The 12500-nt window shown below is 46.9% G+C and overlaps 1 protein-coding gene across 2 annotated transcripts in view; it reads left to right on the top strand.

The window, feature by feature from the left end:
• LOC123503480 (leishmanolysin-like peptidase) overlaps nt 1-12500 on the top strand; it is a 22559-nt gene that overhangs the window by 9442 nt on the left and 617 nt on the right. For both annotated transcript variants that reach the window (XM_045253293.1, XM_045253302.1), the window contains 10 exons: nt 154-271; nt 882-1060; nt 1783-1983; nt 3612-3735; nt 4984-5085; nt 6731-6918; nt 7473-7605; nt 8564-8723; nt 9526-9728; nt 11183-11263. In XM_045253293.1, the coding sequence (XP_045109228.1) occupies nt 154-271; nt 882-1060; nt 1783-1983; nt 3612-3735; nt 4984-5085; nt 6731-6918; nt 7473-7605; nt 8564-8723; nt 9526-9728; nt 11183-11263 (1489 nt within the window). The remainder of the gene's footprint in view (nt 1-153; nt 272-881; nt 1061-1782; nt 1984-3611; nt 3736-4983; nt 5086-6730; nt 6919-7472; nt 7606-8563; nt 8724-9525; nt 9729-11182; nt 11264-12500) is intronic.

The following is a 12500-nucleotide window of genomic DNA, read 5'->3' as shown; positions in this document are numbered from 1 at the left end:
ATCTATCTATCTGTCTCTCTCTCTCTTTCTTTCTACATCATCATCACATATAAACTCCTCCTCCTCCTCCTCCTCCTCCTCCTCCTCCTCCTCCTCCTCCTCCTCCTCCTCCTCCTCCTCCTCCTCCTCCTAACCAAAGCTAATAATTTACAGGCGCTGTGAGAAAAATCAGGTGTTTTTATTAAAGGGAGAGCCACATCCTTACTGCAAGAGTCGATGTGAGGCTGTGACCATGTGTGGGGAGGTGCAGGTCCCTGAACAACACCTTCACGTAAGTTTGGGGGTGTTTTGAGGTGTTTTTGGGGTGTTTTGGTGTGTTTTTGGTGTTTTTGGGTGTTTTTGAGTGTTTTTGGTGTTTTTGTGTTTTGGTGTTTGGTGTGTTTGATGTGTTTTGGGGTGTTTGGGGTGTTTTTGTGTTTTGGTGTTTGTGTTTTGGTGTGTTTTGGGTGCTTTGGGTTGGTGTGTTTTGGGGTGTTTTGGGTGTTTTTTGTGTTTTGGGGTGTTTTGTGTTTTGTGTGTTTGGGGTGTTTTGGTGTGTTGTTTGGGGTGGTGTGTGTTTTGCATGTTTTGGTGTGTTTTGGGTGTTTGGTGTGTTTTGGGTGTTTTGGTGTGTTTGGTGTGTTTTGGTGTGTTTTGGTGTGTTTTGGTGTGTTTTTGCATGTTTTGGGGATGTTTTGGGGTATCACAACCCTCCCAACGCCTTCTATAACCCTGAAAAGTGTGTCAGTGTTATATATATCTTAATCTTGGGGTGTTTTAGGGTGTTTTGGTGTGTTTTAGGGTGTATTAGGGTGTTTTGGTGTGTTTTTGGCTATAAATATCTTCATCCCACCGCTGCCACCAATGCTAGTTTCATTAATACTCCTCCCCCCCCCTTCCAGGCCTGCCGGGTGTGCAATACTCTGGGTGACAACTGCCGGGTGGTGGCGCGGGAGGTGGGTGACGGGATACCAAGCGCGGATTTTGTGTTTTATATATCAGCGCTTGAGACGGAGAGATGTCGGAGAGGACACACTGTTGCCTACGCCGCCCACTGTCAACAGGAGGCAGCGCTGGACAGGTGCGTTCCTAACCTGGATGTTGTGGTATACTCTGGATGTTGTGTTCCTAACCTGGGTGTTGTGGTATTAACATCAGCAACATTCATAGTCATAGTTCTGAGGTAAAAAAACAGTAACCCTTCTTTGTTCTCTCCTACATTTTCTATCTTCATTTTCGTTCCTAACTGGATGTTGTGGTATTAACTTGAGTAACTGACAACCCTTCTCTGTTTCCTCCTACATTCTCTATCTTCATTGTCGTTCCTAACTGGATGTTGTGGTATTAACTTCAGCAACATTGATAGTCTTAATTCTGAGGTAAAAAACAGTGACCCTTCTTTGTTCTCTCCTACATTCTCTATCCTCATTTCCGTTCCTAACTGGATGTTGTGGTATTAACTTTAGCAACATTCATAGTCATAGTTCTGAGGTAAAAAACAGTAGACCCTTCTTTGTTCTCTCCTACATTTTCTATCTTCATTTTCGTTCCTAACTGGATGTTGTGGTATTAACTTGAGTAACTGACAACTCTTCTCTGTTTCCTCCTACATTCTCTATCCTCATTGCCGTTCCTAACTGGATATTGTGGTATTAACTTTAGCAAAATTCATAGTCTTAGTTCTGAGGTAAAAAACAGTAGACCCTTCTCTGTTCCCTCCTACATTCTCTATCCTCACAAAAAAAACTCAAAAAAGCACTTCCAAACCCCACCAGAACCTCACCAAGCCCTTCAACCCCCCAGACCCATCGCCGGACACGCCAACCTGTGCCCGGCAGCCATCAGCACCAAGGCACAAGAGCTGGAGACGTTGATATCTACAGTAAAACACGAAATTCTGCATGCTTTGGGCTTCTCTATCTCCCTGTACGCCTTCTACAGGGACGACGACGGGCTTCCGCTTACCAACAGGACGGAGAACGGCAAACCAGCGCTGAATGAGGCGTGAGTGCTGGTTTGGGGGTGTTTTAAGGGTCGTTTGGGGTGTTTTAGGGGTATGTTAGGTGTTTTTTGGGTGTTTTTTGGGTGTTTTAGGTGTTTTTAGGGTTGTTTGGTTTTTTTTTGGGTGTTTTAGGTGTTTTTAGGGTGTTTTTTGGGTTTGGGGTTTTGGGGTTTTAAGTGATTTTGGGGTGTTTTGAGGTTCTTTGAGGGTACTTTTGGGGTTTGGGTATATATGGGTGTTTTAGGTGTTTTTTTGGGGTGGTTTGGGTGTTTGGGGTGTTTTAGGGGGGTGTTTTGGGGTGTATTTAAGTGATTTTGGGGTCATTTAAGTGTTTTGGGGTCGTTAGGGTGTTAAGGGTTTTAGGGTGTTTTAGGGTGTTTAGGTGTTTTAGTGTTAAGGGTTTTTTAAGGGGATGTTAGGGGTGTTTGGGGTGTTAAGGGTGTTTTTAGGGGTGTTAAGGGTGTTTTAGGGGTGTTAAGGGTGTTTTGGGGTGTTAAGGGTGTTTTAGGGTTTTAAGGTGTTTTAGGGTGTTTTAGGGGTGTTTGGGTGTTTTAGGGTGTTAAGGGTGTTTTAGGGTGTTTAAGGGTGTTTTAGGGGGGTGTTAGGGTGTTTTAGGGTGTTTTGGGGTGTTTAAGGGTGTTTTTGGGTGTTTTAGGGTGTTTTTTTAAAGTGTTTTGGGGTGTTTTAAGGGTGTTTTGGGGTGTTAAGGTGTTTTAGGGTGTTAAGGGTGTTTTAGGGTGTTAAGGTGTTTTAAGGGTGTTAAGGGTGTTTTAGGGTGTTGTTTTAGGGTGGTGTTTTAGGGTGTTAAGGGTGTTTTAGGGGGTGTTAAAGGGTGTTAAGGGTGTTTAAGGGTGTTAAGGGTGTTTAGGTGTTAAGGGTGTTTTAGGGTGTTAAGGGTGTTTTTAGGGTGTTAAGGGTGTTTTTAGGGTGTTAAGGGTGTTTTTAGGGTGTTAAGGGTGTTTTAGGGTGTTAAAGTTAAGGGTGTTTTAGGGTGTTAAGGGTGTTTTAAGGGTGTTAAGGGTGTTTTTGGGGTGTTAAGGGTGTTTTTAGGGTGTTAAGGGTGTTTTAGGGTGTTAAGGGTGTTTTTAGGGTGTTAAGGGTGTTTTTGTTAAGGGTGTTAAGGGTGTTTTGGGGTGTTAAGGGTGTTTTAGGGTGTTAAGGGTGTTTTAGGGTGTTAAGGGGTTTAGGGTTTAAGGGTGTTTTGGGGTGTTAAGGGTGTTTTTAGGGTGTTAAGGGTGTTTTTAGGGTGTTAAGGGTGTTTTTTAAGTGTGTTTAAGGGTGTTTAGATGTTTTAGTGTTAGGGTGTGTTTTAGGGTGTTAAGGGTGTTTTAGGTGTTAAGGGTGTGTTGTTAAGGTGTTTTAGGGTGTTAAGGTTTTAGGGTGTTTTAGGGTGTTAGGGAGTGTGTTTTAGGGTGTTAAGGTGTTGTTTTAGGGTGTGTTAAGTGATGTTTAAGGATGTTTTGTGTTAAGGTGTTTTGTGGTGTTAAGGGTGTTTTAGGGTGTTAAGGGTGTTTTTAGGGGTGTTAAGGGTGTTTTTAGGGTGTTAAGGATGTTTTTGGGGTGTTTTGCGGGTAAATATCTACTTAAACAACCCTGACTGCTTAACGACATCCCCCACCCCCATCTACAGGCTGCAGGCGCGTCAGTGGAGCGAGAGAGTGATCCAGAGAGTGGTGCGGTCTGATTGGCAAGTTAGAGGAGGGAAGACTGTCAAGGAAATGAATCTTGTGGTCACACCTAGGGTCAGGGAAGAGGTGAGAGAGAGAGAGAGAGAGAGAGAGAGAGAGAGAGAGATGTTTTTGTGGTGGTTTGCGTGTGTTTTTGGTGTGTTTTGGGTGTGTTTTGAGTGTTTTGGGTGTGTTTTGGGTGTGTTTTGAGTGTTTTTGAGTGTTTTGGGTGTGTTTTGAGTGTGTTTTGAGTGTTTTGGGTGTGTTTTGAGTGTGTTTTGAGTGTTTTGGGTGTGTTTTGAGTGTTTTAGGTGTGTTTTGAGTGGTTTTGAGTGTTTTGGGTGTGTTTTAGTGTTTTGTGTGTGTGTTTGAGTGTTTGTGTGTTTTGAGTGTTTTGAGTGTTTTGAGTGTTTGAGTGTGTTTTGTGTGTGTTTTGGTGTGTTTTGAGTGTTTTGAGTGTTTGAGTGTTTTGTGTGTTTGAGTGTTGTGGTGTGTTTTGAGTGTGTGTTTGAGTGTGTTTGAGTGTTTTGAGTGTGTGTTTTGAGTGTGTTTTGAGTGTTTTTGTGTGTTTTGAGTGTTTTGTGTGTTTTGAGTGTTTTGAGTGTTTTGAGTGTTTTGAGTGTTTTGAGTGTTTTGAGTGTTTTGTGTGTTTTGAGTGTTTGAGTGTGTTTGTGTTTTTTGTGTGTTTTGTGTGTTTGGGTGTGTTTGAGTGTTTTGAGTGTGTGTTTTGTGTGTTTTGAGTGTTTTGAGTGTTTTGTGTGTTTTGAGTGTTTTGAGTGTTTTGGTGTGTGTTTGAGTGTTTTGAGTGTGTTTGAGTGTTTTGAGTGTTGTTTGTGTGTTTTGAGTGTTTTGTGTTTTGATGCCTGTGTTTTGAGTGTGTGTTTGAGTGTTTTGTGTTTTGAGTGTGTTTTGAGTGTTTTGAGTGTTTTGAGTGTTTTGAGTGTTTTGGGAGTGTTTTGAGTGTTTTGAGTGTTTTGAGTGTTTTGAGTGTGAGTGTGTTTGTGTGTTTTGAGTGTTTTGAGTGTTTTGAGTGTGTGTTTGAGTGTTTTGAGTGTTTTGAGTGTTTTGTGGTGTTTTGAGTGTTTTGAGTGTGTGTTGAGTGTGAGTTGTTTTTGTGAGTTTTGAGTGTGTTTTGTGTGTGTTTGAGTGTTTTGAGTGTTTTGAGTGTGTGTGTGTGTGTGTGTGTGTGTGTGTGTGTGTGAGAGAGAGAGAGAGAGAAATTTGAGTGGTTGAAAGCAAGAAAATATGACAAAATTGAGGTTTTGAGAGAGAGAGAGAGAGAGAGAGAGAGAGAGAGAGACCGTTGGTATTTATGGTGTTTTGTGTGTTGTTTAGGTTCGTCGTCATTTTAACTGCCCTGACCTGGAGGGGGCTGAGTTGGAGGACCAAGGACATGAAGGAACAGCCCTCACTCACTGGGAGAAGAGAGTGTTTGAGGTGAGGCAGCCAAACGCACTCAAACACACTCAAAACACACTCAAATACTCTCCAAACACACTCAAATACCCTCCAAACATACCAAAACACATTCAAACACACTCAAATACTCTCCAAACACACTCAAACACACTCAAAATCCTCCAAACATACCAAAACACACTCAAACACCCTCTAAACATACTCAGAACATTCAAACACACTCAAAACATACTCAAATACCCTCCAAACACACTCATATACCCTCCAAACACACTCAAACACACTCAAAATCCTCCAAACATACCAAAACACACTCAAACACCCTCTAAACATACTCAGAACATTCAAACACACTCAAAACATACTCAAATACCCTCCAAACACTCAAATACCCTCCAAACACACTCAAACACACTTAAAATCCTCCAAACATACCAAAACACACTCAAACACCCTCTAAACATACTCAGAACATTCAAACACACTCAAACACACTTAAACCCTTAAAATACCCTTAAAAACAAGCAAAATCTTTAAAAACCCCTTAAAACTCCCTTAACGACCCTTAAAACCCTCCTTAACGATAGAACAAGACAATCACACACACTCACACACTAAAACCCCTTAAAACACCCTGAAACACCCAAAAAACCCTTAAAACACCCTTAAAAACGATAGAACAAGGCGATCACACACACACACACACACTAAAACCCCCTAAAACACCCTAAACACCCTAAAACACCCCAAAAACCTTAAAACACCCTTAAAAACGATAGAATAAGACGATCACACACACACACACACTAAAACACCCTACAACACCCTAAAACACCCAAAAAACCCTTTAAAACAAGCAAAATCTATAAAAACCCCTTAAAAACCCTTTAAAACTCCCTTAACGACCCTCAAAACCCGCTTAACGATCCCTTTAACGGCAGAACGAGGCGATGACAGGCACCCACACACACAGAGACCCTAAAACACCCTAAAACACCCCAAAAACCCTTAAAACACCCTTAAAAACGATAGAACAAGGAGATCACACACACACACACACACTAAAATCCTTTAAAACACCCTAAAACACCCTAAAAACACCCAAAAAACCTTAAAACACCCTTAAAAACGATAGAACAAGACAATCACACACACTCACACACTAAAACCCCCTTAAACACCCTAAAAACACCCTAAAAAACCCTTAAAACACCCTTAAAAACGATAGAACAAGGCGATCACACACACACACACTAAAACCCCAAAACACCCTAAAACACCCTAAAAACACCCCAAAAACCCTTAAAACACCCTTAAAAACGATAGAACAAGGCGATTACACACACACACACACTAAAACACCCTTAAAACACCCTAAAACACCCCAAAAACCCTTAAAACACCCTTAAAAACGATAGAACAAGACAATCACACACACTCACACACTAAAACCCCTTAAAACACCCTGAAACACCCAAAAAACCCTTAAAACACCCTTAAAAACGATAGAACAAGACGATCACACACACACACACACACTAAAACACCCTACAACACCCTAAAAACACCCCAAAAACCCTTAAAAATAAGCAAAATCTATAAAAACCCCTTAAAACTCCCTTAACGACCCTCAAAACCCGCTTAACGATCCCTTTAACGGCAGAACGAGGCGATGACAGGCACCCACACGCAGAACCCCGCCTACTCTCGCATCACCCTGGCACTTATGGAGGACACAGGCTGGTACAAGGCCAACTACCACCTGGCACAGCCTCTCAAATGGGGAAGGCACCTTGGTTGTACTTTCGCGATGAAGAGCTGTAAAGAATATATGGAGGAACAGACAAGGAGGTGTGTTGGTGTGTGTTTTCGGGGTCTAGAGTGTGTTTGGGTGGTTTTGTTGGGGTTTGGTGTGTTTGGGTGTTTTTGTTGGGGTTTGAGTGTGTTTGGGGGTGTTTTGTGGGTGTTTGGGTGTGTTTTGTGTGTTTGGGTGTGTTTTGGAGTGTTTTGGGGTGTTTTTGTAGGTTTTGGGGTGTTTGGGTGTGTTTTGGGGTGTTTGGTGTGTTTGGGGTGTGTTTGGATATGTTTGAGTGTGTTTTGGGTGTGTTTGGGTATGTTTGAGTGTGTTTTAGGGTGTTTTTGTGTGTTTTGGTATGTTTTGTGTGTGTTTGGATATGTTTGAGTGTGTTTTAGTGTGTTTTGGTGTGTGTTTGGGTGTGTTGTGGGGTGTTTTTGATGTATAACAAACAAACAACCCTTAAAACGACCATTAACTACCCCTTAACGACCCTTTAACGAGGCGATGACACACACACACACACACACACAAAAACACCCCAAAAACACCCCAAAAAACGACGAACCCCAGCCTGTTTGTAGTGCCCTATTTTGACTTTTCCTAACAGTGGCCGAAGCATTCACCCTTTCTGCAACAAGGTGAAGAGAGACCCACTGGAGACAGACTGCACTGAAGATAGGAGCTCTGTGGCCCTCTGTAACCTGGTGGAGCACAGAAACCAGCTGCCAGGACACTATCAGGTACGTGTTGAGGTGTTTTGAGAGTGTTTATGGGTGTTTTGTTGTGTTTTGGGGTGTTTTGAGGTGTTTTTGGGTGTTTTTGGGTGTTTTGAGGTGTTTTGGTGTGTTTTTGGGGTGTTTGGGTGTTTTGGGTGTGTTTTGTGGTGTTTTTGTGCCTCCCAGCCTCTCCCAGTGCCTCCCAGTCTCTCCCAGTGCTTGTCAGCCTCTCCCAGTCCCTCCCAGCCTCTCCCAGTGCCTCCCAGCCTCTCCCAGTGCCTCCCAGCCTCTCCCAGTGCCTCCCAGCCTCTCCCAGTGCCTCCCAGCCTCTCCCAGTGCCTCCCAGCCTCTCCCAGTGCATCCCAGCCTCTCCCAGTGCCTCCCAGCCTCTCCCAGTGTATCCCAGCCTCTCCCAGTGTCTCCCAGCCTCTCCCAGTGTCTCCCAGCCTCTCCCAGTGCCTTCCAGCCTCTCCCAGTGCATCCCAGCCTCTCCCAGTGTATCCCAGCCTCTCCCAGTGCATCCCAATCTCTCCCAGTGCATCCCAGCCTCTCCCAGTGCATCCCAGCCTCTTCCAGTGCATCCCAGCCTCTCCCAGTGCCTCCCAGCCTTTCCTAGTGCCTCCCAGCCTCTCCCAGTCTCTCCCAGTGCCTCCCAGCCTCTCCCAGTGCCTTCCAGCCTCTCCCAGTGCCTCCCAGCCTCTCCCAGTGCCTCCTAGCCTCTCCCAGTGCATCCCAGCCTCTCCCAGTGCCTCCCAATCTCTCCCAGTGCCTCCCAGCCTCTCCCAGTGCCTCCCAATCTCTTCCAGTGCATCCCAGCCTTTCCTAGTACATCCCAACCTCTCCCAGTGCCTCCCAATCTCTCCCAGTGCCTCCCAATCTCTCCCAGTGCATCCTAGCGTCTCCCAGTGCATCCTAGCCTTTCCCAGTGCATCCCAGCCTCTCCCACAGCACTCACTGACTCTCCCACTCTCTCTCCCAACAGAATTTTGGCGCCATTCCCCACGTGACGTCCTCCCGTGTGGGTTTCTATGGGGGTTCAGTGGCTCTGGCTGACTATTGTCCCTACATTCAAGAGTTCACCTGGAAGAATAATGACGTTGTTATTCGCGGCTCCCACTGCCAGTACCCCGAGAATAACCCAGGTGTGTGGGCGTGGGCGGGTGTAGGGAAGGTGTGGGCACGTTTGGGGCGGGTGTGTGTGTGTGGGTGTGGCGTGGGTGTACGTGGGTGTTGTGTTTATCTTAGTTTTCTTGTTCTCTCAGCGTCTCCCAGTGTCTCCCAGTGTCTCTCAGTCTCTCACAGCCTCTCCCAGCCTCTCTCAGCCTTTCCCAGCCTTTCCCAGCCTCTCACAGCCTCTCCCAGCCTCTCCCAGCCTTTCCCAGCCTCTCCCAGCCTCTCCCAGTCTCTCCCAGCCTCTCTCAGCCTCTCTCAGTCTCTCTCAGCCTCTCTCAGTCTCTCCCAGCCCTTCCCAGCCTCTCCCAACCTTTCCCAGTCTCTCCCAGCCTCTCTCAGCCTTTCCCAGCCTCTCCCAGTCTCTCCCAGCCTCTCACAGCCTTTCACAGCCTCTCTCAGCCTCTCCCAGCCTCTCCCAGCCTCTCTCAGCCTCTCCCAGCCTCTCCCAACCTTTCCCAGTCTCTCCCAGCCTCTCACAGCCTCTCCCAGCCTCTCACAGCTTCTCCCAGCCTCTCACAGCCTCTCCCAGCCTCTCACAGTCTCTCCCAGCCTCTCAGCCTCTCTCAGCCTCTCTCAGCCTCTCCCAGCCTTTCTCAGCCTCTCTCAGTCTCTCCCAGCCTTTCCCAGCCTCTCTCAGTCTCTCTCAGTCTCTCTCAGCCTCTCTCAGCCTTTCTCAGCCTCTCCCAGCCTCTCTCAGCCTTTCTCAGCCTCTCTCAGTCTCTCCCAGCCACTCTTATCCACTCTCACACTCTCTCACACTCTCCCACGCAGACTCAGAGAAGAATTTTGCCCTAGAGGCGTACGCAGAGGACAGCCGGTGCTTCAACCAAGAGAGAGAGTGGGTGGAGAGAACGTGTGGACACCTGAGACAATGGCAACACTGGGGCAGCGGGTGTTACCAGTACCTGTGTGTGGACGGCCGGCTGCACCTCACTGTTGCCAACCACACCTACACCTGCTATCACGCTGGCCAGGTGTGTGCAGGGCCACGGGGATGAGTGAGGGTGCGAGAGGGGTGTTTTTTGTGGTTTTTGGAGTGTTTTGGGGTGTTGTGGGTGTTTTTGTGGTGTTTGGAGTGTTTTGAGGTGTGTTTGAGGTGTTTTGGGTGTTTTGGGGTGTTTGAGGTGTTTGTGAGGTGTTTTGAGGTGTTGTGGGTGTTGTGGGTGTTTTGGGTGTTTTGTGGGTGTTTGTGGTGTTTTAGTGTTTGAGTGTTTTGAGTGTTTTGTGTTTGGGTGTTTGTGAGTGTTTGTGTGTTTGTGTTGTTTGTGTGTTTGAGGTGTTTTGTGTGTGTGTTTGTGGTGTTTGAGTGTTTTGAGTGTTTTGAGTGTTTTGGGTGTGTTTTGTGTGGTGTTTTCAAGTGTTTTGGGTGTTTTGGGGCTTTTGAGGTGTTTTTAGGTGTTTTAATAATGTTTTATTTAAGTTTAACATAAAAACATCATTTTTTCCCATTTTTATATTTTATTGCAGTAACCCTTAAAAAAACACCAATTTATCTCGTTTTCTTTGATAATAGCTCAGTGGTCCCTTATAAAACACCAATACAAGGTTAAAATCTTCAAATATTCTCGTTTTCTTTGATGTTACTTTAAAAACACCAATTTTCCTCCGTTTTCTTTGATCTTCGTGCAGTCACCCTCAAAAACACCAAATTTCTCCGTTTTCTTTGACTTTCTTGCAGTCACCCTCAAAAAAACACCAAATTTCTCCGTTTTCTTTGACTTTCGTGCAGTCACCCTTAAAAAAACACCAAATTTCTCCGTTTTCTTTGACCTTCTTGCAGTCACTCAAAAAAAACACCAAATTTCTCCGTTTTCTTTGACCTTCTTGCAGTCACTCAAAAAAAACACCAAATTTCTCCGTTTTCTTTGATTTTCTTGCAGTCACTCAAAAAAAACACCAAATTTCTCCGTTTTCTTTGACCTTCTTGCAGTCACCCTTAAAAAAACACCAAATTTCTCCGTTTTCTTTGACCTTCTTGCAGTCACTCAAAAAAAACACCAAATTTCTCCGTTTTCTTTGACCTTCTTGCAGTCACTCAAAAAAAACACCAAATTTCTCCGTTTTCTTTGATCTTAGTGCAGTCACCCTCAAAAAAACACCAAATTTCTCCGTTTTCTTTGACCTTCGTGCAGTCACTCAAAAAAAACACCAAATTTCTCCGTTTTCTTTGACCTTCTTGCAGTCACTCAAAAAAAACACCAAATTTCTCCGTTTTCTTTGATCTTAGTGCAGTCACCCTCAAAAAAACACCAAATTTCTCCGTTTTCTTTGATCTTAGTGCAGTCACCCTCAAAAAAACACCAAATTTCTCCGTTTTCTTTGACCTTCGTGCAGTCACTCAAAAAAAACACCAAATTTCTCCGTTTTCTTTGACCTTCTTGCAGTCACTCAAAAAAAACACCAAATTTCTCCGTTTTCTTTCCTCCAGATCATCAACATCTCTATCTTCCACAACGGCTGGCTTCATGAGGGGGCCGTGGTGTGCCCTCCCTGTAGTGAACTATGCGAGGTGAGTGTGTGAGTGTGTGACTGCCCCCCCCCCACCCACCTCTCACTCTCACTCTCACTGTCACTCTCACTCTCTCTCACTCTCAGTCTCGCAAATATTCGCTAAATTCTTCTTTTTTTCTACTTTTTGTAATGTTTCTGTCTGTCTGTGTTCCTGAAAATACTCTCCCAGCCTCCCAGCCTCTCCCAGTGCCTCCCAGCCTCTCCCAGTGCCTCCCAGCCTCTCCCAGTGCCTCCCAGCCTCTCCCAGTGCCTCCCAATCTCTCCCAGTGCCTCCCAGCCTCTCCCAGTCCTTCCCAGCCTCTCCCAGTGCCTCCCAGCTTCTCCCAGTGCCTCCCAGCCTCTCCCAGTGCCTCCCAGCTTCTCCCAGTGCCTCCCAGCCTCTCCCAGTGCCTCCCAGCCTCTCCCAGTGCCTCCCAATCTCTCCCAGTGCCTCCCAGCCTCTCCCAGTGCCTCCCAGCCTCTCCCAGTGCCTCCCAGCCTCTCCCAGTGCCTCCCAGCCTCTCCCAGTGCCTCCCAGCCTCTCCCAGTGCCTCCCAGCCTCTCCCAGTGCCTCTCAGCCTCTCCCAGTGCCTCCCAGCCTCTCTCAGTACCCCCCAGCCTCTCCCAGTGCCTCTCAGCCTTCCCCAGTGCCTCCCAGCTCTCCCAGTGCCTCTCAGCTCTCCCAGTGTCTCCCAGCCTCTCCCAGTGCCTCCCAGCCTCTCTCACTGCCTCCCAATCTCTCCCAGTGCCTTCCACTCTCTCCCAGTGCCTCCCAGCCTCTCCCAGTGCCTCTCAGCCTTCCCCAGTGCCTCCCAGCCTCTCCCAGTGCCTCCCAGCCTCTCCCAGTGCCTCCCAGCCTCTCCCAGTGCCTCCCAGCCTCTCCCAGTGCCTCCCAGCCTCTCCCAGTGCCTCCCAGCCTCCCAGTGCCTCCCAATCTCTCCCAGTGCCTCCCAGCCTCTCCCAGTGCCTCTCAATCTCTCCCAGTGCCTCCCAGCCTCTCCCAGTGCCTCCCAGCCTCTCCCAGTGCCTCCCAGCCTCCCAGTGCCTCTCAGCCTCCCAGTGCCTCCCAGCCTCCCAGTGCCTCCCAGCTCTCCCAGTGCCTCCCAGCCTCTCCCAGTGCCTCCCAGCCTCTCCCAGTGCCTCTCAGCCTCTCCCAGTGCCTCCCAGCCTTCCCAGTGCCTCCCAATCTCTCCCAGTGCCTCCCAGCCTCTCCCAGTGCCTCCCAGCCTCTCCCAGTGCCTCCCAGCCTCTCCCAG

This window comes from Portunus trituberculatus, chromosome 2 (assembly GCF_017591435.1).
Source record: "Portunus trituberculatus isolate SZX2019 chromosome 2, ASM1759143v1, whole genome shotgun sequence".
NCBI lineage: Eukaryota > Metazoa > Arthropoda > Malacostraca > Decapoda > Portunidae > Portunus > Portunus trituberculatus.
The sequence above is the reverse complement of the archived record's forward strand: the minus strand, read 5'-3'. Positions and strand labels throughout refer to the sequence as shown.